Source organism: Poecilia reticulata, chromosome 19 (assembly GCF_904066995.2).
Source record: "Poecilia reticulata chromosome 19, P_reticulata-male-v2, whole genome shotgun sequence".
In the NCBI taxonomy this organism is placed as follows: Eukaryota; Metazoa; Chordata; class Actinopteri; order Cyprinodontiformes; family Poeciliidae; genus Poecilia; species Poecilia reticulata.
This window is the reverse complement of record NC_088848.1, coordinates 14,139,071-14,161,822: the sequence shown is the minus strand read 5'-3', so window position 1 is coordinate 14,161,822 and position 22,752 is coordinate 14,139,071. Positions and strand designations below refer to the sequence as shown.

At 37.9% G+C, this 22,752-nt stretch overlaps 1 protein-coding gene across 49 annotated transcripts in view; it reads right to left on the bottom strand.

Annotated features, from left to right (window-relative positions):
* Nucleotides 1-22,752, bottom strand: part of LOC103481688 (ankyrin-3-like) — a 136,536-nt gene that overhangs the window by 99,739 nt on the left and 14,045 nt on the right. For 16 of the 49 annotated variants that reach the window (XM_081600262.1, XM_081600278.1, XM_081600268.1 and 13 more), the window contains exon 1: nt 322-1,461. The exons of 1 other annotated variant lie outside the window; for it this stretch is intronic. In XM_081600262.1, coding sequence (XP_081456388.1) covers nt 322-441 — 120 coding nt within the window. In that variant the 5' untranslated portion in view covers nt 442-1,461. Of the gene's footprint in view, nt 1-321; nt 1,464-21,397; nt 21,786-22,752 lie in introns of those variants that run through there. 32 more of the 49 variants (XM_081600282.1, XM_081600289.1, XM_081600288.1 and 29 more) reach the window with 12 other exon arrangements.

Here is a 22,752-nt window from a genome sequence, read left to right as displayed (position 1 = left end):
CCAGATGTTTTATAGCTCAGCTGTCTGAGCAACTCCTTTCATATTGGTTTCCGTTTGGTTGTTTATTTCCCCTGCTGTGCGTGCTCTCTGCTCATCCATCTTTCTGTCGTTTTCAGCCACCCATCCACCCTCCTGAGTATTCCCACTGGGACTGCCCCCTCTCATCTCAATGCATGTGCATGTAGGATTGTGTGCGTCTGAGAGAGGAGGCTGTATCATGACAAAAGAGAGGCTCCTGGGCTCAGCCAGACTAAAGCTGCCCCCCAAACCCCCAATCCCTCAATCACTTCACTCCATTCTTCTCTTTGCAAATCTCTTTACCTTTTTCTTGACTTCACGTGATCGCTTTCTTGCCCTCTTTCTCTCTTTCTCCTTCTCCTCCTCCGCAGCAGCAAGATTCTCATCCGCCTTTTTCTTCAGCTGCGAGGCGGCATGCGCCATGGTGATCCAGCCCAGTTAATCCAGACAGGTGGGAAGCAGGGGGTAGAAGAGATGGACTTTACCCTTTTTTGCTTGTTTTTTTTTCTTAGCTCCTAATTAGTTTCTTGTCCTCCTTTTTCCCAGAGGAGGAGCCCTCACAGGTGTGCAGGAGGATGATTGTCTGGGAGGGACTTTTAAAATTTCCCTCTTTATAGAGCTCTTCTTTCTTCCTCCGCAGCTATTCACACTGCCGATGCTGTGATCCAGATTGAAGCAGAACCGTGGCACATTCCTGTTTCGCCTCCTTCAAATCCCACTTTAGAAAAGGAATCTCCTTCCACTGCTTTACATGCAGAAAGCAATTGAAAATATTAAAAAAATTATTATTTTAAAACAACTAAAATTGCCTTCTTTTTGCAGAAGAAAAAGGTGTGAAAATAGCTCATTTGCAGGAACACTAAAAGAGCTCCAAGGTGGCAGGTCCAAAAAAGAGGTTGAAGCTCCAGCTCCTACCCCAACAAAATGTCCTGCTGTCTGGGTAAATAGAAAAATAATGTTGCCCGCTTGACTGGTTCCCCGAGTCTGCCACCTGCACCTGAGCAGCAAGCCATCCTCTGTGTACACGCAGCCGCACACGCGCAGTCCACCACGTCTAGTCGGGACAGCGGGGAAATGACAGTGGATGGGAGGCTGAGATAGGAGGATGAGAAGAGAGGGGGAGGAAGGGGGGGAGGTTAAAGGAGGGGCAGAGAGAGAGAGGTAGAGAGAGCAGCTGGGACAGCAGGAAAGAAAAGAAAGGATGGACTGGATGAATACCTCTGCCTAGTACCAGCTGGCTATGTTTAAGAGATAAGGATGGAATAAAGGGAGGATGAAACGTCACACTGAGAACATACAGGACAAGCACACAGCGGGGGCCCGCCCGTATCGCAGCCTGCTCCGTGTGTGCATCCATGATGGTCCTGTTATAAAACTTGTTTCTCAGCCTGATCCCATTGAATTCTTACTTTTAACACCATGACCAAGCTACAAATGAATAAAACCCCCAACCGCGACCACCTCAATCAGTAATAATTAAAATTATTTTAAAATATGTAAACCAAAAACAGAAGTACACAAAGAAAATTAGCTTTCATAATAAAAACGAATAAACTAATGCTAAATGTTTTTGCCATTTACACTGCAATGACCCGAGTTGTTTTTATCTTAACATCCAAACCTGTGGAATTAAAGTAAATTTTGTGAGCTTCAAACCAAAGATCAAATTAATAAAACATTGTTGTTTTAGAACTTCACTGAGCTCAATGGAAATAAAAACAAGGGTAGAAAATGAACACCTGACAGCTTCTGAGGCTTTCTATTGGCTGTTTTGGTTTGTAAAAGACACAATTGGCTGTCTGGTATAAAAGACAGGCATTTATCTAAAAGATTAGAGTAAGAGTAAGGTTTCTCATAATTTAACATGTAATTGAATACTTTTGAAACATGAAAAGTATGTTTCAATTTAATATGACTATTAAATGCCATTTAATAGTCATATTAAATGGCATTAATAGTCATATTAAATGGCATTTCTATTAAGAACAATGAGCAAACTAGAAAAAAGAAGACATACAGACGCTAATGACTCCACTGAATGAGCTGCAAAATCACCACCATGTATCAGCTAAAATAACTGAAAGCTAACGCTTTGATAGCCTGCAAACTTTAAAAAAAAAAAAAAAGTTACAGGTTTCACTTGATTGCTGTCAGGAACCATTTTTCCTCTGTAACTATGTGTAATCCGAGCTGCACTTTAACAATCATTAGAAACATTTTTTTCTTCTTCAAATTTTGTCTTTTAGCGTCTAATGGATGTAATAACTGCAAGGCACTTGAAAAAGAAATTGGGTGGAAATTTCTGTTCAACAGTGTCGCCCGAGGCTAATCACAAACTTCACTTAGTGCAACATAATAAATCATCTGTCAGGCTGTGGTTTCAGCTGGGATTTACTACTAATCCCTCATTATGTCCATCTGTAAAAGGAGCTTACGAGTTAGACGAACCAGCCCTTTAAAGGCCTCCTATCTTTCATAAAAACTGGTATTAACGTCAGGTGATTCCTTTCAACATGGATCAGATACTTAAAGCTACTGCAACAACTCATGAGGAAGTATATCGTGTTTTTTTTTTTTTTTTCAGGATGTTTTAGTCAGCATATCTGCTCACTGAAACCAGGAACAGCACTAGGGAAAATGTTCTGATGCTCCCCATGCTCTTGATGTGGGTCAGCAGCAGAAATGTCGGCCTAATTTCTTCTGTACGTATTCCTCCGTCATCTGCCGGTTTCCTTTCTGGGACTTTCTGCATCAATCTTTTAAGTCTTTGTGCTTTTATTCTAAACGACAGCTTGCCGCGAGCCACGACCGTCAGCGAACCAAGTGGCGCTTCAACCAGAGACGCTGCAGCTTATCACGTTACGGACGGATGTGTCTTACTGGCTTCTAACGCTTAAAGAGCAACGTTACTTCCGAAAAAGATGAACTGTTTCAACCTGAGGGAGACACAAATGATTCCTCCTCATTTGCTTGGAGTAGATGATTCAGTCATCTGATCGTGCCACATCTCACTGTCGGGAGACACTCGACAAGGCCAAAAAGTTATCAGAGGAACTACATAGATCCATCAGAGCCTGGGGAGGCAAAGAGAGAAGGAGCAGAAGAGTGATGCCGGAGAAAGAGAAGTCTGAGTTTTGCTCGTGGATTTGTTTCTACTATGACCTGATCTTGGTGGAAGATGATGGATGAATAAGATGTTTTTTTGTTTGTTTTTCTTTAAGCAGCAACCAAATTCTCAGAAAACTTTTTAAAAAATTATCTTCCAAACAATTATGCCTGTTGCAATAAGAAATACATCAATTAATTGCATAATAAATTAAAACAAGTTCAATAATGTCCGTTTGCATGATTTATCGTTCTCTCCTTTTCCCTCTCTCTTTCAACCCAAAATAAAATGATCGGCCTACTAACAACGATCATTCTTAGGAAGAAAGAGGAATAAATCTAGATGATGAAGAATAACTCTTCCCGTTTACATGCACAGGGATTTTCCTGCGGTGTTTGGCTCCCTCTACTGATGAAGCAAATAAACCTACATTTGTGTGTGTGTGTGTGTGTCCCGCACTCTTCCACAGAATTCAACACAATCAAATGCTGGCAAAACCTGAGGCCCCATCTGTTCTGTCCATGCTGGGATAAGAATTAATTAGCATGCATGCAGATATAGCTCAGCCTTCAAATCCCAGCAGAGTCGGTGTAAATAGCAGGGGCATAAATAAAAGGAAATGAGAAATTAGCTGACAGTGACGGACCGAATATCATTTTAACCTAATGATATTCGGATTTATCATTTAAGCCTTATTTGTCTGTCCTATTGCTGAAAGTTGGACTCAAATCGGTGTGTCGGTGCAGCATCGCGATAATGTCGTTTAATGGTTTAAGGATGCAATACTTTTTGTGGTCACTAAGAGGCACCAGAACAAAGATAAATAAAGAAGCACTTTCATGATTTCCTTTCTTCATGAAGTTTTGAGGCCGATACTGTGCTCACTCTTTAATGTAATGCTTCCCTCTGGTTCCTGGTTTTTCCCTAATGTGATTTTTTTCTCTTTTGCGTGAAAAAGAAACTTAAATACCAGAATATAGAATATTTTAATATCCGTAGATTTTAAGAGACTCACTGTTTGGCACTTAGTCATTAAATGTACATTTACATTTGTAAATATAAAGAAAAAAAAAAATACAGAAACAAGCCCTTCTTTTTAAACACAGAATCAATCAGACCTTTGAGGTCAGAGTCTGTTAAAATTTCAACACTCAACTGTACCAGGATAAAAACTTGTACGAAAGCTTGGGTTTATGTCTACATTCAAGCCAGTTTTACATAGACATGCTCCAAAACTGCTGACCACAAAAGAGGCAAAGACCGCACCAAACTTATTGTAAATATATTTAGAGGAGTAAAGGTGACACTGTCAAACCAAAGAACACAAACCAAAGATATTGTTGCACCGTATTTCAAAAGACAGATTTAATACAACAGTCTACTCCTATATATTTAAGCTTCATGTCAAATAAATGGCTGGACCTTGGAACCAGATGAATGTGATCATCTCAAACAGACTGGTTTTGAAGGGAGTTCCAGTTCCTTTACATGAGCTATTCTTACTTCTACCAAGAAGAGTATCAAGGTGCAACTTCCAAAAAAGACATTCAGCCAATTACTGCGTGTATATTTCAGCCAGAGTGTCTATTTTAGAAAAGCAAAACACATTAAATCCTTTAAATCTTATAATTTTGCAGTTACATTGATAAAACATTGAAGCCAATGATGATTCTATTTAAACTACTGAGTGGAACTGTGGCTCAGTCGGTCAAATACTAAAACTCTAGCTTCTACTAAAGCACAATTCTTTCCTGTGACGCAGGACTGCCACGTCAAAACGAAATCTCCACTTCCTCATAACATGGCCTCTCTCTTTCAGCTGTCTGATGTCTTCATGTCTCTGTCACTCTCACTCCCTGTTTTTTTTTTCCACTCTCACTCTCCACACACAAAGCAGAAACCAGATACTTGATGAACAGCTCACCAAACAGGCCTAGATTAGATAAAGGCACAAGAAACAACAAAATGCACTCTGTAATGTTTAAGCAACTGTTACATGATGGCTAAGGCCAGGTGGGCTTCAGGCAGACTGGAGCACACAGAGTCAGTGTCTGGGTGCCCAGTAAAAATTGAGACTTTTGCTGTAATGGAGGTCATAGCGGAGATGCCTCCTGCATGAAAACTAAAGTCTAGCTTTGCTCAAGTTTCAAAGCAAATGGAAACATTTCTTTGCAAATAACCTAAAAACAGATCCACCTTAATATGAATAACACACAGTGCTAATGCAAAAGGTAGCATCCACAATCTGCCTTATCTCCACTTGTGGAGGAGCAACCAATCAGTGTAGTAGTTATAGTAGTGGTAGCAGAATTACACCTGGTATTTCAACTCCCTGAGCTGCTTTCTTTTTGGATTTTTTTAGGCATGCTCTATGAAAAAAGATCAAATAAACTAAATTTTAGAAAACCACATGGTTTTATCAGTTGCCTGCGAGTGATCATCAAGTAAAAGTACTGTGTCAAACCAATTAAAATACCTCAATTAAATATGCTTTACTGCAGTGGTCCCTAACCTTCAGGGTCCACTGTCCTGCATGTTTTAGGACAGCTAACTGAAGCGATGGCACTATGTGCTTTACATGCTTGCAACTGCTGTAGAAGCCTGTTAATCGCTTATTCATTACATCTGGTATGCAGCATCAGGGAAACATCTAAAACATGCAGAACAGTGGGCCCTGGTACCAGGGTTGGGCACCACTACTTTAAAGGAATAAAAAAAAATAAAAAATTACCCCTGAGATATCTCTGACGGATTGTAATCAACCTGGGCAGATGAAGGATTAACCCCACAGGGTGAAGGTATTACGGTGTGCTTGTGAAAGTTAGAAGTAAATAACATTTGCTTTGTTAAAGGTTTTGCATTAAAAAAAATCAGGAGCATTAAATCAACCCCAATTTTAAGTATTTCCAAATCAAAACAAATAACATAAGTGGAAAATGCAAAACCTTTTTACATCTACGTACTTACCATCTATGCAGAGGGGTTTAAACTGAAGTCAAATGTATTTATCTGTGTCTGTCTTTCTGTCTGTGTGTCTGTCTGGGGGTCAGCTTTGGTCTCCTGCTGGCACTCTGCCAGCTGTCTCCTTGGCAACAGGATACACCAGCCACAAATAGCTCCAAGCTGTGCGTCCCTCCGCTGTGCCAGGGCCACACCGAACCGCATCGCACCCCTCCCAATTTTGTATCTCTCCACAGCAATAGATAGATCCTACAGAAGAATTGTGTGGTTCTGAACTTTCCAGGATGTAACATTTGTCTACAACATTCGATAAAATCTGAATTTAAAGGGATGGGGGGTGGGGGGGTCTAGCAAAAATAACAGAGGTGGTGTTGCATCTAGAGGTGCACTTTCACAATCCCAATAGGACCAAGCGTCCTAGCGGCATCGCTGGTCATACTGAACTACTTTTCTTAAACGTTCAAATCAGATTCCTGGACAAAGTCAAAGGTCTGAAACAATTAACAATAAACACAATTACAATCAAAAGAGATATCACATCATGCATAGGAGTGCTTGTATGATAGGGAAAGCTATGGACACACAAATTTGAGTACAAACTAACAGAGACGGGCTTCAGCAAATTTTTGAACGACAACTGAAAGACCGGGAACCACGAGCCTAACACCTGGGCTCGCTGACAAACTTTAACAACTCTTTAAAGGCCAAAATCAACATACCAGTTAGTGGCAGTGATGCAAAAAAGTTTTTATTTGTTATGGTCGACAATTCCTCCAAATGTTCTAAGACAAATGAACAAAAATATATAGATTCATAAAATTATATTATATATATAAAATTGTTTTCAATCTTGTTTTGTTGAATTTCAATGTGAAATTCAACAAAACAACTTATGAAGCTGACTTGCTTTTTCTTTACTTTATACTCTTTGTATGAGATTCAGCTGGATGTGGGCTTTTAAAGATTAGTTTTAAAGTTAAATCAAGGAAACACTTGAGCTTTATTGGGTCCTAACTCACATTTCCCCCCCACAAGGCATTTCTTTCTCACAATTATACATGGTGGCCGCTGCCAGCTCTCCGAAGGCGTCTGGTGGAGCCAAACTTCTGTTTCCGATTAATGAAGACCACGGCGCCTGGTGGGATGTTTTGATATGAGTCTAGACACAATCTCATATCAAAAGTCTACGTGCATTCATGGATTGGAATCTACTCTGATATGGACTTACTTATAGACAACTTTGTGTCTCTTTCCAATGTATGTTCAATGAACAGGATTTTCTGTTGTTTATTTAATGTTAGTTGGAAGCTCAAAAATTGTGAAATTAATAATTATTCTGCAGGTGAAGATGATTCTGAGTGGAAGAATAAATATTATGCTGCACGACAACTTTATGTTTGTAGCCTCTGAACTGCTGGGATTATATATTTTAACATCATAACTGACGAACTAAATTTTCTTTCTACCTTTTAAACCCAAAATGTTAAACTGACAGATAAAAACAATATGCAGGATTTCTTCGAAGACTGACTATTTTGTTAAGATAAATATTTTTTTCATAGAAAATTTCCAACACTTCCCTTTGTAAAAAGTTATAAATAAGATTATTCCTTAGATTAATACTGACATGTGCTAAAATAGCCTGGACTAAATGGTTTGCTAATACACAATTTGTGGGTTTTACAACCACAAACCACCTAAGAATGAAAAAATTATATAAACTTAGTTATTTCTGCAAGTATACCGGGTTCTCTTGCAGACAGTAAAGATTTGTGTTCAGCTTTAATATGAGACATGACACAATACAATAAATATTTTAAGCTTCTCAGAACTGCAGAAGCACCAACATGATTCATGAAAAAACAAGACCAAAAGTGGATCCAGGGATTATGAGAAATTCCTTTGATGATGGAAATGACATTGCAACTTCATTTGGTTGCCTTTGAAGACCAAATCCTCATAAATCTGAGTCATTCTTCTCATCGATACACTCAACTTATGTTTGTCTTCCCCAATCCTCAGCCCTCGCTGGCATCATCAAGGTTAATTAGTCATGAACTTTCCATTTAAGAGAGCGAGTCATCCTAATACGCACACACACTCAGAGAATGTATCCTTTCCAAGTTCCCCTACACAGAAGGCACACACTCGCGCGCACACACACACAGAGAGCATACTGGAAACCAGCAGGACGCAGCCACTTCAGGATGGGTATCCTGACCTAACTCTGCTGGGCATGCTCAGTAGAACCAGGCAAGCGACCCTGGCAGCGACACCCTGGCAGCCTGTCATGGCCACACATCAAGTAGGAGGCATGTGGCCACTGGGAAAGGATGCAGCAAAGCGAGGCGTAAGAGACGATAAACACTGAAATTGAATAGCGGGAAAGTAAGTTATGACAGAAAAATGGAGATGCCCAGACATTTTCAGATTTGTGTTTAATCTTTTTGTCACTTTGTAGAAGGGGAACGTAGTGGACCTAACTCACTTTTCTGATATGGGTTATATTTAGTCAAAAGAAGTGGGTCCCGTATAAGAAGCACATTATGAGTCCAGGTCCACTTTGTAAAAGCCAAATATGGCCCACGTCTGAGTGTTTTGACCAGATATTTCTCAATGGAAGTTAAAAGAGTTCAAATAGTAAAAAAATAAACAAATAAATGTTACAAGGTCATATTTATAAATTGAAGGCTTCTCATGTCAGCACAGAAATATGATGTGTTGCGTTTATTTGTGCTAGGACTGTAATTACATTTTATTGTACATGTGGGCTGTTTTTGTGCTGATACATGCCTGACTTCCACAGAAAAAAAAACAGACCAAAACAGGAAAGGGCTTGCTTCTTTGATGATGTTCAGTAAGTGCTCTGTTTGTGCTGTTCACAAGTCACACTGCACAAGCACATCAAGTGTCTGGATTTTTCTGTTTGCCCACTGCGCTGTCGGCTCGTGGTAGAGTGCCGTGATGGGACTGATTATGATAAAATTAACCGGAAGCACTTTTGGTCGTCACCGGCAGCTCACAAGCTGTTATCATCGTTTTGTGCCTTTCCAACATACTCCCTTACAAAGGTACAATGCACTCTTATGCAATTAACAATTAAAATGTTTATTTTCACAGTTTCTCTCAGAAATTATTAGCAGTGAATTTTGAGGTTCGGGTTACAGAGATTTCTTTAAAATTCCAAATTTGCTTCCAATTCCCAAGTCATAAACTGGAAATTAACATTTTTTGATGTTGTTGTCTGGAGACAACAAATAATGATAAGTCTAGTAGACAATACTTTCTAGCAGAAATACTTTATTAGCAGAAAGATGTTTCAAACAATGACAGGACATCACTCACTCACATCAGAATCTGTACATATTGGCTACTTTCTAAAACATTTTCAGCCAAACCCACGTGGAAAACTAAAATAACAATTAGAGAAATAAGCAGAAAATTGTTGCCAAATGGCAAAAATAAATCTATGAGTTAATCATTAACAACTCCAAGAATATTTGCCTGACTTTAAAAGTAATAGACCATGGTAGTTTTAAGAGACTACTTTTCTAACTTCCTGTTTCAGCTTGATGTGCTGCAGTATTTTCATTAGTATATAAATTGTAGAAAATGGAGGCCTGGTTCAGCATTCTAACTTCTATGTGTATCCATTTCTAACCTATAACATATTTGTCAGCATTTTAGCCTTTTTTTTTTTAACTTTAGTTTCATTGTCTAGGCACCACTAGAGGCTCTGGTCCCCTATTTCTTGTATGTATCGCTGCAAGCTAGCAAGACTTCTTTCAGTCCAGTTCAGATCGCCAAATCAACTGTAACGATGCAGTCTAAGATCCCGTTTTCTTTTTTGTTTTGTTTTGTTTTGTTTTTCAGTTATGATGATGTTTGCCGCATTAGCTCTATGGGTGAAATATCATTTGGGAAGAACATGACAAAAATCTTAATGATTGTGAGCTGAGTTCACTTTCGAGGTCACCTACTGTGAGTTCAACAGCTAAATACAAAGAAAACGATTACATCATCCTCTTAGTCTCCTGTCGCCATGGTGACAGTCACATCAGCGTGATCCGACCACTGTCTGACAGCTTTTCTTGACTTCAATGACAACTCCATCTCAGAAATACAGGCAACATTTTTACATGACAGGTTGACAGTATTTAATTTGACAAAAGTCATATTTCTTTCAATTACAGCTCGCATTTTTTCAGAAGGCCGGCAGCCTGTCTTAAATAAAGCTTTTGATCTGAAAGAGGCGAATTAGAAACGGGTTTTTTGTACTCCGAGACCATAGACGGAACCACTTGTCTTATGATCAATCAATAATTCAAAAGCCTGCGATATTAGAGAGCTGCACTTTAGCACACTGCAAAGGTCTCTTACACGTTTGCAAGTTTGAACGCTGCATATTTCTTTTCAGGAAATTTGAAGAGGATTTCAAATCGTCTCAGGAGCATCTCAGAGGAACATAAACTTGTACGTTTCTCTAACATAGTGTGTCATAAGGAACAGCTTTCTGCCATGGTTTTCAAGTGAAACTTCAAAATTATTCCAAACTGATTATTCTTTGTTCTATTCCAGCCTCTTAGGCCAAGAATTAAAAAAAAAAAGATGTTGCAGTGCTACACACTGCAGCAAAGAAGAAACACATTTAGTGTTTAGCTATTTCAGAGCTTCCCCATTGCAGGTTTTCATCAGTGATCTATAGCCAACACTTTGCAAGCTTTTCTGCAAACCATGGCTCCTTCTCAAACTGCTGCTGCTGCTTAGTCAGTCCCTTCAACATTAAACTAATTCTTCCCCTGTATGGCGTTTGTGCAGATTTTACTTTCCCTTACAAGGAGTAACATTAATGGAAGCTTCTATCAGCAATAGTTGACGGGATTTATTGCTCGTCTAACAGCTACAACGTCTCCACACTGAACATTAAAGCTACAGCTGTGTGTTTGCCTTTAGATATACTGAAACGAGTCTTGGGAATTACCCGTGTAAATAACTCCGAGCTGAATGTTTTACTGACGCAAAAATGTAACGGCATGTATGATTCCCCTCCAAACTACACTACAGCTTATAGACAAGGCTTTGCAAAAGTATTTACACACCCTTTGATTCTTTCTACATTTTTACATCCGATGTAGGATTGAATGTATCATCAGAAAGACCGTTTAAAATTTTTAATAAGAATCTGAAAAATATTTACATCGAGTCCCATTTACTCTGATAAATTCAGCTAAACAAACTGTCATAAAAACTCCCCTAATAATTAAATTGAGGCAAAAATTTTGTCTCAGTTTCAATAAAACTAAGATTTGTGTAAGTAAAACAGTAATCCTATCATGGTTTAACACTAATGCTAAATAAACACAGATTTAAAAGACAAAATTGGTTGCTAACTGACTTTTATTAAACCTGATGATTTATTAAGAGGAGTATGATTACATATTGCAAATGGATGCTGTACAGATTAGGAGTTGATTAAAGCAGAGATCTAATAAAGATAAAAAAAAAAAACTAAAAAAAAACCTCAGCAGTCCTGGTTCTCAGTCAGCTGCTGATTAAGGCAAACACAGCAGTCTATATTAAATCATCAATTCCAGACCATAAATCACTCCCGTTTCTCTTTCTATGCTTTTCCTTTCACCTTATCACATAAAACAACCTCCTCTTTGCTTTTATGCATGTGTTTATGACTGAGGAGGCAGGAAGAAAAAAAAAAAACGCGCACGCTGAAGCAACCACGTTATGAGAACTGGGTTCAGTCCTGTTCCTGTGAAGAAACTGAAACTGAGCCAAGCGCAGCATTCTGCTCCATGGCTGCCTCAGCAAAATCACAATATGTTGGCTCCAAAGGACCACAGTGGCAGCGACTCTCACCCCCAAAGAATATCACCAGCTTCATTATACTGTCTCTATTGTCCGTGGTGTATACCGCTCTAGTAACTACGCAGGGAATAAACAAGGAAGGTGGGAGATCACTGAATGATGAATGTGGATTAGGGTTAAAATGCAAACTACCTGAGTCAGCCATATTTCTTGCTTAACTAAACAATTTTCCATGCACCTTTCCAATCACCACTGCAGAAAACTTAGGTGTTATCGTTTTTCTCTATATTTATTGTGAAACAGATTTGATCATCACATTTTAAATGTGTGGTTTTGTTTCCAATCCCTCCTTAAATGCTTAGAAAAGGTAAGTGGTTCAAACGATCTTTAGGAAATGTTAAGAAGCAATTAATTTTTTGTACAGGTAAACAAACATCATTTTTGATGTTTAGATAATGCATGATCATTATACCTTTAAACTGTTTGGAATAGCCCAGACGAAGACAGTTTGGATGGTGTCTGATAGATAAATGCACAACATCCAAGTTAAAAGGAGGCACATGTGTTCATTTGCTTTTTTACAAAAAAGTCCATTTGTTTTCCTTTCTACTGTCATGTCTGAAAGTCTGATAGTAGAAACGTAGGAAATAACATTTACTCATGTTTGGTGTTTCTATAACAAGATCATTTTAAAATTATAATAGTATGTGTAAGTATTGCCTTATCTTATTGCATCCATTGTAAAAGTCTGTATCGAACAAATGATTGGACATTGGAGTTTGCTGAAAGGCTATGGATCAATTTGTTCAGAGGGTTGTCTAAAGGAAAAGTCCAAATGAAATGCATCAGTGCTAAAAATAAAAGAATTACCCATTTCTAAATAACAAAACCAAACATACTGCTTGGTTAAATTATTTTAGGAGACAAAGCACATGAATGCATTCTTACTGAAAGAAACAAAATCTGCAGCAGGACACACAAAAGTCAGGTAATTATCTTTTCCTGAATATTTTGGAAAGCACCAATAGTCATCCACAGACAAAAAGCCTTTCTCGTAAATGCAGTCACTTTGGTGCGACTATAGTTTACAACTTGCCAAGGGCGTGACTGGAGGGTAACATTGCCGACTTTCTAAGCAAGCCAGGAGAATTTTTCAATGGACATCTGATCGGTTTAAAGTTACGGTCTGCGGCCACAGACATCCTGCTTTAGAAAAGAACCTGCAACTCAACCCCAGCAGAAGAACCTGGCCAAACTCCACAAGTCGCTTGGTGTTTAAGGGCTGATCGGGTGTCTCTGGTAATGTCTGCCTCAACAGGAATCGTTATCTGCGCACGAGGTGTAGCCAGCTCCTGAAACGTTGTGCACCGGGCATTCCTACTGGGATTACACCGTGGTATTTAGTCCAAGATTCCTCTCCCTCTTGCACAACTCCCTTGCCACTAGGATGTTGGAACCTAAATGTCTTGTGGTTCAACCGCAGGCCAACTCTGTTATTTTGCTTGCGCCTCTACGGTTCAGCCATCAGAATCCGCTGTGATGCATACCAGGTATGCATGATTCCTCATCAAATATGCCTTTTGTCTTTACAACATAGACAGTAATTTGCCTTTGGACTGATCAGTATGCATGTCTGAACAATACTTCAGACCAGTTCTATTAACAGTGGTTTATTCATTATGAAAATAAATACACGGTTTCCAGTGAGTAGACTGTAAACAAAGAACAGGTTGCCCACATTCAATGTGAAAATATTTATAGAATCTTAGGACCGTGCTTACCTTACAGATTTTACAGCACCCAATTCAGTTGTGGAGAAGTCAAGTCAGGTGGATTTCAAAAGATAACACCGAGGCTGAACAGAGCACAACATATAGTTGCCTTTGACCCCGACAGGAGATCATTTCTGCCCCTGGCCATACCTTTCTGTAGTCACTCTTGTAAGACATAATAATTACAGCATAAAAGGCCCCTATAATACATAACTGTTATTTCAGATTAATAACGTTTAAATGAATTGAATATAAAATTATTTGGTTGAATTTAGATGAACAATTTACTCAACTGAATCGAAGCAAGTTAAAGTGAATTGAACTCAAGTGATTTGAATTCATTTTAGTGATAGAAACTTCAAGGTTATATAAAGGCATCATTGTCAAGATGAATAAACATGAAACAAGGAGACACATAGAGGAACAAAATGGAAAACATATAAACAACTAAAAGTAGGAAATTAAATGAAAATTACTAAATATAATTATCTTTAAAAATTATAATTAAAAAAATTAAGGTAACATTTTTAGACTTAGATTTTTTTTTTTTTCTTAAAGGCACTTAACCCTCAAATTAACTGAATCAAATTGAATTTAAATCAGCGATTTCTTTAGGTTCAAAAGAAATACACCCCATTGTTAATACTCTGGCCTTTACCGGTTTATAGAATATTATAAATATAGTATTAAGTATGTAAAATTTGCATGTAACAGATTCCCCTATATATTTATTACTTAAACAATAGTCAAATTGTTTTTTTTTAATTATTAAAAATGCAAAGTACTCAATTTAAAACTCTCAAATGGTGTTTCTTTCCATCATGTGCTTATATATTGAAAGTGAAAGATCAGCTGTAATCAAAATGATTAAAATAATTTCAGAAAAGGGTTTGGATTAATCAGATTTCCTCTGTTCAGGAGCAAACACTTGATTCTTGTTGAAAGCATCGACGGTATTGACATTAGAGAGGGTGTGGGCTGAGTATGATGAACGTGGGCAGTCTTGTTACATAAGGAAAGTCCACTTCTCTGAATAAAGCAACACAAAAACACTGACTGAGTATGCATGTGCTGCTTGCCTCAGCGGATCGGACTGCAAGGCAACGCTGTAGAGCAGATCACAAGCAGATCATAAGGCTGCAAATCTATTGATAATGAAGCTTTCATCTTAAAATAACAAAACCTGAATGTTTCTAATTTCACTGCTAACCCAGCAGATACAATTGATCTCAAATCAATTCCAAATATTTAACATAGTCACTTGTTTGTCTGACTTGAACACTTAGTGACATCCCGCTATTTATTCATGTAGTTTAATACGATGTGACCCAACCTTTACTTACTGAAAAAGTGCTGAGTTCGCAGTTCTCACACACAAAATCACTGCAGTTGATTTTGTTAGATAAGGTGGTTCAAGCTGCTTCATGGCAAACTCAATCCATCCACGCCTTTATTAACCTCTCTCTACTCTCTGATATGAAATTATGCCGGAAGAGAAAGTGGACAAGCCCAAACTGTCCCACATATTTGATAGCATAAAATTGTCTAAAATACATTGGCAGGCTGAAGTAACAAAAATTGTTCATTGGAATACCAGACATAACTAGCTGGACACGCCTTAGCCGTTCTAGAGTCCAGTGGCAGCTCGAGTTACAACACTACATTCAGCGATTTGCAACGCACTTGGTGCTATAGAAACCCAAGCTCTCCTCACACAGTTCTCAAACATCAGAAGGTCACATGACCAACCTAACATTTGACTATAGAATATTTATTAGTCAAGCATTTATGAACTCATTGGATAGGTAGCGTCCTATCACAGCACCATGGTGGGATTCAGTGACCTTCTGAGGTTGACCCATTCCTTCACAAATGTTAGTAAAAGCAGTTTGCATGCTTAGGTGCTTGATTATATACAACTGTGGACAGAGGGCAAGGGGGTGGGGGGTGACTGAAACATATGAATTCATTCATTGTAAAATCATGGCATTAGGAAATTATGAAAATGAGGAACTGTTGATAGAATCCAATAAGGACTGCTATATATTTTATTGTACTTCTTTATCTAGTTCTTTATCCAGACAGATTGTTTTAGTTAATTGCAAGATATATATCACATTCAATTTAGAAAAAAACTGAAATGATTTATTATAGCATCATTTTTTACATCCAAAAACCTGCCACTTCAACTGGGGTGTGTAGACTTTTTCTACCATGTATAGGCATCAATTAGCATTTGTCTTTTACAGCAGTACAGGCATCAATTAGCATTTGTCTTTTACAGCAGTATAGGCATCAATTAGCATTTGTCTTTTACTGCAAATTAGTTTTCAATGATCGGCTAATGCAGCATTTGGCATCTCCCATCCAACGCACCGCTGAGGTATTTCTAGCAAGACGTCGTTCACGCCATTCTTCTGTCTTTAGTTACACATTTCAGACAGACGGGCCTAAAGTTACACTGAAGAAATGTAAAACTGCATACCAAGTTGTATGTGTATATGATGAAGCCGCAGTACTGCAGCTCATATCAGTTTGAAGCCTTGAGTTCATGCAGTTCAGTCAGAGAGGCATTTATGGTGGCCACTGTTGAACCTAATGTAAAGTATTTTTTACTGTAAACCCAGTTGCTATTTAACTCTTCTCTCTACCTGATGACTAACTTCCCACCTCTCCATGCTTTTTCTACGACTTCCTCCCTCTCCCAGTGGGTCTTTGGTTGTCATAGTTACATCCATTAACACACCTACTAAGCTCTTAGATCCCCCATGTTAAACTCACACCCCCTTCCTTGACTTCCATTTCTGTCACAGTCGCAGGGCTTAAAACAAAACAGAGCACTTGTATTTCCCAGGTGAATTGGACAGGTTACTCTAAGAAGAATCTGATTTGTTTCACTCTTGGTAGGACTTCATTTTTGAGCAAAAAGCTTGACATAAAATATTAAATATAAGAAACCTAAGTGTGGATTATACACATCTTCCAGGGCTGCATGATGGAGACGTTTGTAGCATTGCTGCTTTGCAAAAAGTAAGCAGCAGTGCTTACTTTTAATCTTTAAATAACTAAACTGAACCATTTTTATCTTAGGTTTAAGATCCGTTATGATTTTAGGTGTCAAAAATAAAAAAGTACCTTACTTGTGTCCCTTTTATATTCGGTAATGACTCATCAGAACATGGCATGAGTCTTACTATTGTCTTACTCTTCTCCACAAGCAAGAGAAAATTACCTTACAAAATCAGTCAAACATGCAACAAAAATCCTCAGATATGATAAAAAAGTAAGATTTAAAAATACAGAATAAAATGATAATATCGATACAGATATCTCAGGTTCAGTATCGGCCAATACCGATCCTATACAGAAAAACTGTGGTGACTTAACTTAAAATGTTTCTTTTTTTTTTTTTTTTTTTAAACACAGACACAAATGTACTGAATTACAAATTTATTTTCTAACTCTGCACCAGTGTAGCACTTTTAAGTACGCCAATAACTTCACAAGCTTGGCCAAACATGTAAAACCAACACAGCTTTAATTTGTTCAGTGTTCAACGACTGCAAAATAAACAATGAAGAAACTGACAAGAACAAGTCCGACTACCTTGGCAATGTAAAATGAATGATAAAGCATGACATCACTCAGAGCACGAAGCATACAATTGAACAGATCTACTCTTGGATAACTTAAAATGACTATAAATGTAAACAGAAAAAACTGTTGTTACTCAGAAATCAATAGTAGTTGAAATAGCATATATTAATCTCCTCTAAACTCAGATGACAATTTGCTAACTGGCACATAGGCTTTATCTTGGTCGTCTCTCACTGAGCATCTCTGCTGCTTGCATAATTCTCACCTTTAACTCCCACAACACAGCACTCACTTTGCCGCTTTAATGGTGTGTGATAGTCCTTGGATCTTCCCAGATTACTCATTCAGCATGTTACCCACACCATTTTCACATGTGTCCCTAGCAACAAGTAGAACACTGAAGGCAATTCTTGCAAAAGCAAAACACTCTCCTCCCCCCTTTTTTGTTTTTACACATGGCTTTACATCTTCCTCGTCTTCATCTTGTTTTTTTTTTTACCCTTTTAATAGCCTTCTTCCCTTTTCCTGCCTATCCATGTCTTTATCTGGCCTAACGCTTATTTCCTAAAACAGACCTGTTCATTTTTTTTTGTTCTTTGACGTAAATAAAATCTGTATTTTTCTTTTTTTATCCGTTTTTCTTCAGCCTCTCCTTTTCTCTCACATCACCGCCAACTGTCTCTTCTCCGCAGAATCACAGCAACACAACAGTCATCTCTCATCAGTCAAGACTGCAGCTTGCATCAGAATCGTGAGCTTTTTTATCTGAACTCCTGTCCCTCCAGTTTGTCATTACATTCCTCCTTCTTACTTATGTTCCCTATACTTCCTCCTAAAACTGTGACATGCTCCAAGTTTTCCTGCATTTGGGAAATTTTACAAATCAAGATACTCAAAGCATTGTTTTAGCCTCTACTACCAGAGGGATGACTCCAGTGTCCTAAGTGAGAACGCTATTACATTTTATATTGGGATCTGAGATGCATAAAAAAAAAATTAAAAAAACCCTGATATGATCTTTCATACTTGTGCAGTTACTTCCACCAAGGTTTGCAAAATGCTCATGCCACAACATTAGATCTGGTAAAAGTAACATTTGATCCTAGATATGATAACTTTGCTAAGCTCTTATAATCAAAAAATGCTTTATTTGGATGTTCAGTCGAAACCAGAAGTTTAGACAATTTTTTCTCACTGTGTTACATGAAATCAGACCAACTGTTTCTGTATTAGGTCAGTCAGGATTAACAGGATTAATTATATCTGAAAACGTAACTTTTTTGAGCGTTTTTGAGTGGAAGAAGACATTACTCCAAAAGAAGCATAAAACTTGGATTACAATTTGCAAATGCTCTCAGCGACCTTAGTTGTTGGAGACGTGGCTTATGCTACAATGAAGGTGAATTTCTGTGAGACCACTGTGACGTTGAAGAAAAAAGAATAAAGCTTACAGGCCTGAGAACACCGTCCCATATAGAAAATACAGACAAGGCAGCACCACAATGTGTTGTTGCAGAAAGGACTGGTGCACCTCATAAATAAGTGGCATATTGAGGACAGACTATGTGGACATTTTGAAGCAACATCTCAATGCATCAGCCAAAAAGTAAAAAAAATTTAGTAAAAATGGGTGCAGCTCTCAATGAAAATTTTCAGATTCAGTCTAGAGCTAAAAATGGTGTGTGCAAGAAAGGCGGATTACCAATCTGACTAAGTTATAACAGTCCTCTCAGTAGGATTGGGAAAAAATTTGAGCAAACGATTGCACTACAGTTTAAGGCAATTTTACCAAATTCTAAGGAGATGTACAGTATGCAGCATTTTAACTAACCGAAATAGTTTTCAGCTTCTTTTTTTTTGTTTCTTTGTGTAAATTGTCATCAAAAATCGACATCACTTTGATTATTACTATAATGATTGATGTTGCGTAGATAAATCATATTTTCAAAAAATATGCAAAACCTCTTCATCCCTTTATTTAATTTAAACAAAAAGCAAGCTCCATGTTAAGAAAAAAAATCATTGCTCACATTAGTTTTTAGAAGGTAATTAGGAGAATTGATTTAATTCAAGAGGCTGATAAAATTCCTCATACAGTAATCTAAAGCAGATTGATTATGATAATGTTAATCAAAACAGAAAATAAAACTGTTCATCATTTTTACCTCATTCTCCAGCCCCACCTCCCACTCTCTTGCTCCATAACCATTTTAAACCGTCTTTTTTCCTGGTAATTTCTCTAAAGATACATTTTCTTTTTATCCTTTTTTCTCATTACCAGTACACAAAGTGAACCTTTGTTACACCAGCAAAACAACAACAAAACAAGTACTGAAAGGGCTCCTCAACATGAACATACTATAGCAACATCAAAAGACAAAGTAAATCTTGGTCAGTAAAGGTTACCTTCATTATCCACGCGGAGGAAAAAAAGTAACTTGTTACATAGCAAAATAAAGAAGACTATAGAGAATATCTGCAGGGTAATAACCAAGAACAGCTGACTTTACATAAAACTGGATCCCACAGACTAGATGGTGCTTAGCCAGCATGTCTCCAGCAAAAACCTGTTAAAAGACTACACACTGTACAAGACAAAAATAAGAAGCATTTTAACTTTTTACCCACAACCATATGCACACCTTTTTTTGGCAAATGGCAAAAATGTGTTGTTTTAATTTCAATATTAAAACAAACCCACTATAAAGAGTCAGAAAATGTTCACAGAAACTTATGCCATCATTATGTTCACGAACATCGATACGACATTAAAAACTGTAAAATCATCTTGAGTTAAATAAAAGAGCTTTACACTGTGGAATTGTTGTTTTGTGACAATCACCAAGCAGGTTATTAGCTGCATCTATCAGAGAGGCGTTTTTATGACCACAGCATTATAAAAGTAAGATTTATGGCACTGAACACGGCTCTATTTTAGTTTCCAAGCAAAGTTACTCTCTGTTTTCCCTACTCACCATTAAGAAAAGGGGTAGAACCTCAAACAAATTCTGCCGCCCAACTTGTTGTACACAAGGTGTCATTCATGACATAAAACGGCTATAAAACAGAAAACTTCAAAATAGGTCATAGAAACTGGCCACAGAACCTCTAAGGCCTCTAAGGCAATATCAAAACAGCTGCTCCCTGTAAAAAATTATTAAAAAAGTGCATATAACAGAATCATTGCAATGTTTTAAAAGAAACCAGTTGCTTTCTGCTACTAAAAGAAATACTTTTAGGTGTTCCATGACAAAGACCTCTGTAACAATACCAGAAAATGTCTCTAAGACATTCCTCATAGGTTGCATCGATGGTAAAAGCCGCAGACACACTCACTCAGATATTCAACCTGCCTATAAATGACCCTATAAATCCAAATGTCTTTGCTAAGCAGGTGGTGAGAAGGCATTTTAAGTGTTTGCGTCTAATCTAATCGATGCTGTACTGGACCAATGTGGATGAGCTCGTGGCACAGACGTCACAGAACACAGAAAAAGAAAAACTGACACTTGTGACCTCACATCTCTCTTCTCTTTTTTTACATCCTGTCCTGCTTTATAATCTTCAGTCCTCCATCGCCACCAATCCCACCGCTATCCCTCTTTTCAATCCTCGTCATTGTTCCCTCATCCTGACTCATCTGATCCTCAAATATCCTCCTCCCTACATTTATTCTTTTATTATTCTGTTCACCACACACCGACAATAATGACCACAGATCAAGTTGATTTAATACACAAGATGATTTTAATATTCAACAAAGCAGAAAAAAAAATGTATTCACTTCTTTCCTGTCTACCTCAACAATCAACTCAAGCCACCCGGCACACAAAAAAATAATACTTAAAAACTAAAAAAAAAAAAAAAAACTAAAATGGTTTTGCTAAGATAAGGCACATCAAATTATCATGTCATCAAATCACTCACTGAAGCAACAAAAGCAAGAGCTGCCACTCATCAACAAGGTGGTGAAAATTCATCTCCCGAGAACAAAAGGCTTAATAACCAACCATTTTAAAACGTCTTTTGTCCTACTGTCCATTCTCTGACTTACTATGTTGATTTCTGTTTTAACCCCAGCAGTGACTCCGTGCTGTTTACAAAAGCTCTGAGCGTCTTTTACCTTCTTTCCCTTCTTCTTGCGGTGAGCCGACTTCCCTGTGGATTTCTCTTTAGCTTCCTCACTCATCCCGGCAGCTGTGAGAAGCCCAAACAGCTGTGTGCGTCAGGTCCAAAAAGGCTGTTTTTGTTAATCCAACATGAATGAGTGGACGGGTGGAGTGGCGGCCACTCTGGAAGCGCGCAGAGAACAACTCGCTCAGCCGCTCACACCCACTTTCACACACAAACCCACTCTGAGCATGAGGAGAGGAGCCAGCGAGGCTCAGAGGCTGAAGCGATGGAGAGATGCACATTCTGGCTCTTTCCCTTTGCCTCTGTTCCCTCTCTCTTTTTTTCTCGTCCAGTTCGCTTCTCTACCTGTGGTCGCCTCCCACACGCTCCACAAGTGAGATCAGAGCAGCAACAAGCTACAGCATGGGGGCTTGAGTATTAATAGCAATCATTGCCAGCTCATCTACAGGTTGTTTGTGTCTGTGTGCCTCTTACAAACCTCTTGAAAAAGTAAAAAAAAAAACAGCAAAAAACAAAACGGAAAATCTAAGAAACAGATTTAATATAAACCCAATAACAGGCATGGGCCAGATATCTGAGCAATTTTTACAGTTAGAATAGGAACAAAATATGATATATATATATATATATATATATATATATATATATATATATACACATATATTATTCCTCTATCATTTAAACATTTACATGTAACAGACAGATTTCTTAATGTATTTGTATGGTATAAAAGATAATCTTAATGTTTTTTTAAGTGTTTTAGTGACAAAAAATAAAAAATAAAGACATTATATTGTTGTATCCAACTGCACATTAAGATGGATATGCCGAATAATTGGCCAACGTTTTCACAACAGGAAACTTTTTTGGGTTTTTTGTAAAAGTCAGAAAAACAACTATTCGGGGATGGGAAAAAAAAAGAAGACAGGGCACAGGTGAGTGCTACGTCCAACTGGAAATCGCCTTGTACACTATCAAATCTCTCAATTTATGTTAAATCCATAAAATTAACCTAATTAATTTTCAATCAGTTCTATACTGATTTCCACTTTCAACTGACAGAAACATAACAATGGAACTTCAGTGAACCTTGCGCAAATATGCATGGAGAAATGATGTTACTAGGATAAACCTAGCTCAATCAAACTAGATGGAGAGTGTCTATGAGCCTCAATTTCCACTAATGGCATAAATTCTTAATTTTACGTTGGCCTGAACTTTGAACATGCCGCTCTCGCACACAAAAGTGCATTGATCTGAACCTTTTTTAATCGCAGCACTGGCTGTGTTTAAGGTAGTTGTCCTGCTAAGATATACAGCTCCGCTCCAGTTTCATGTATTTCA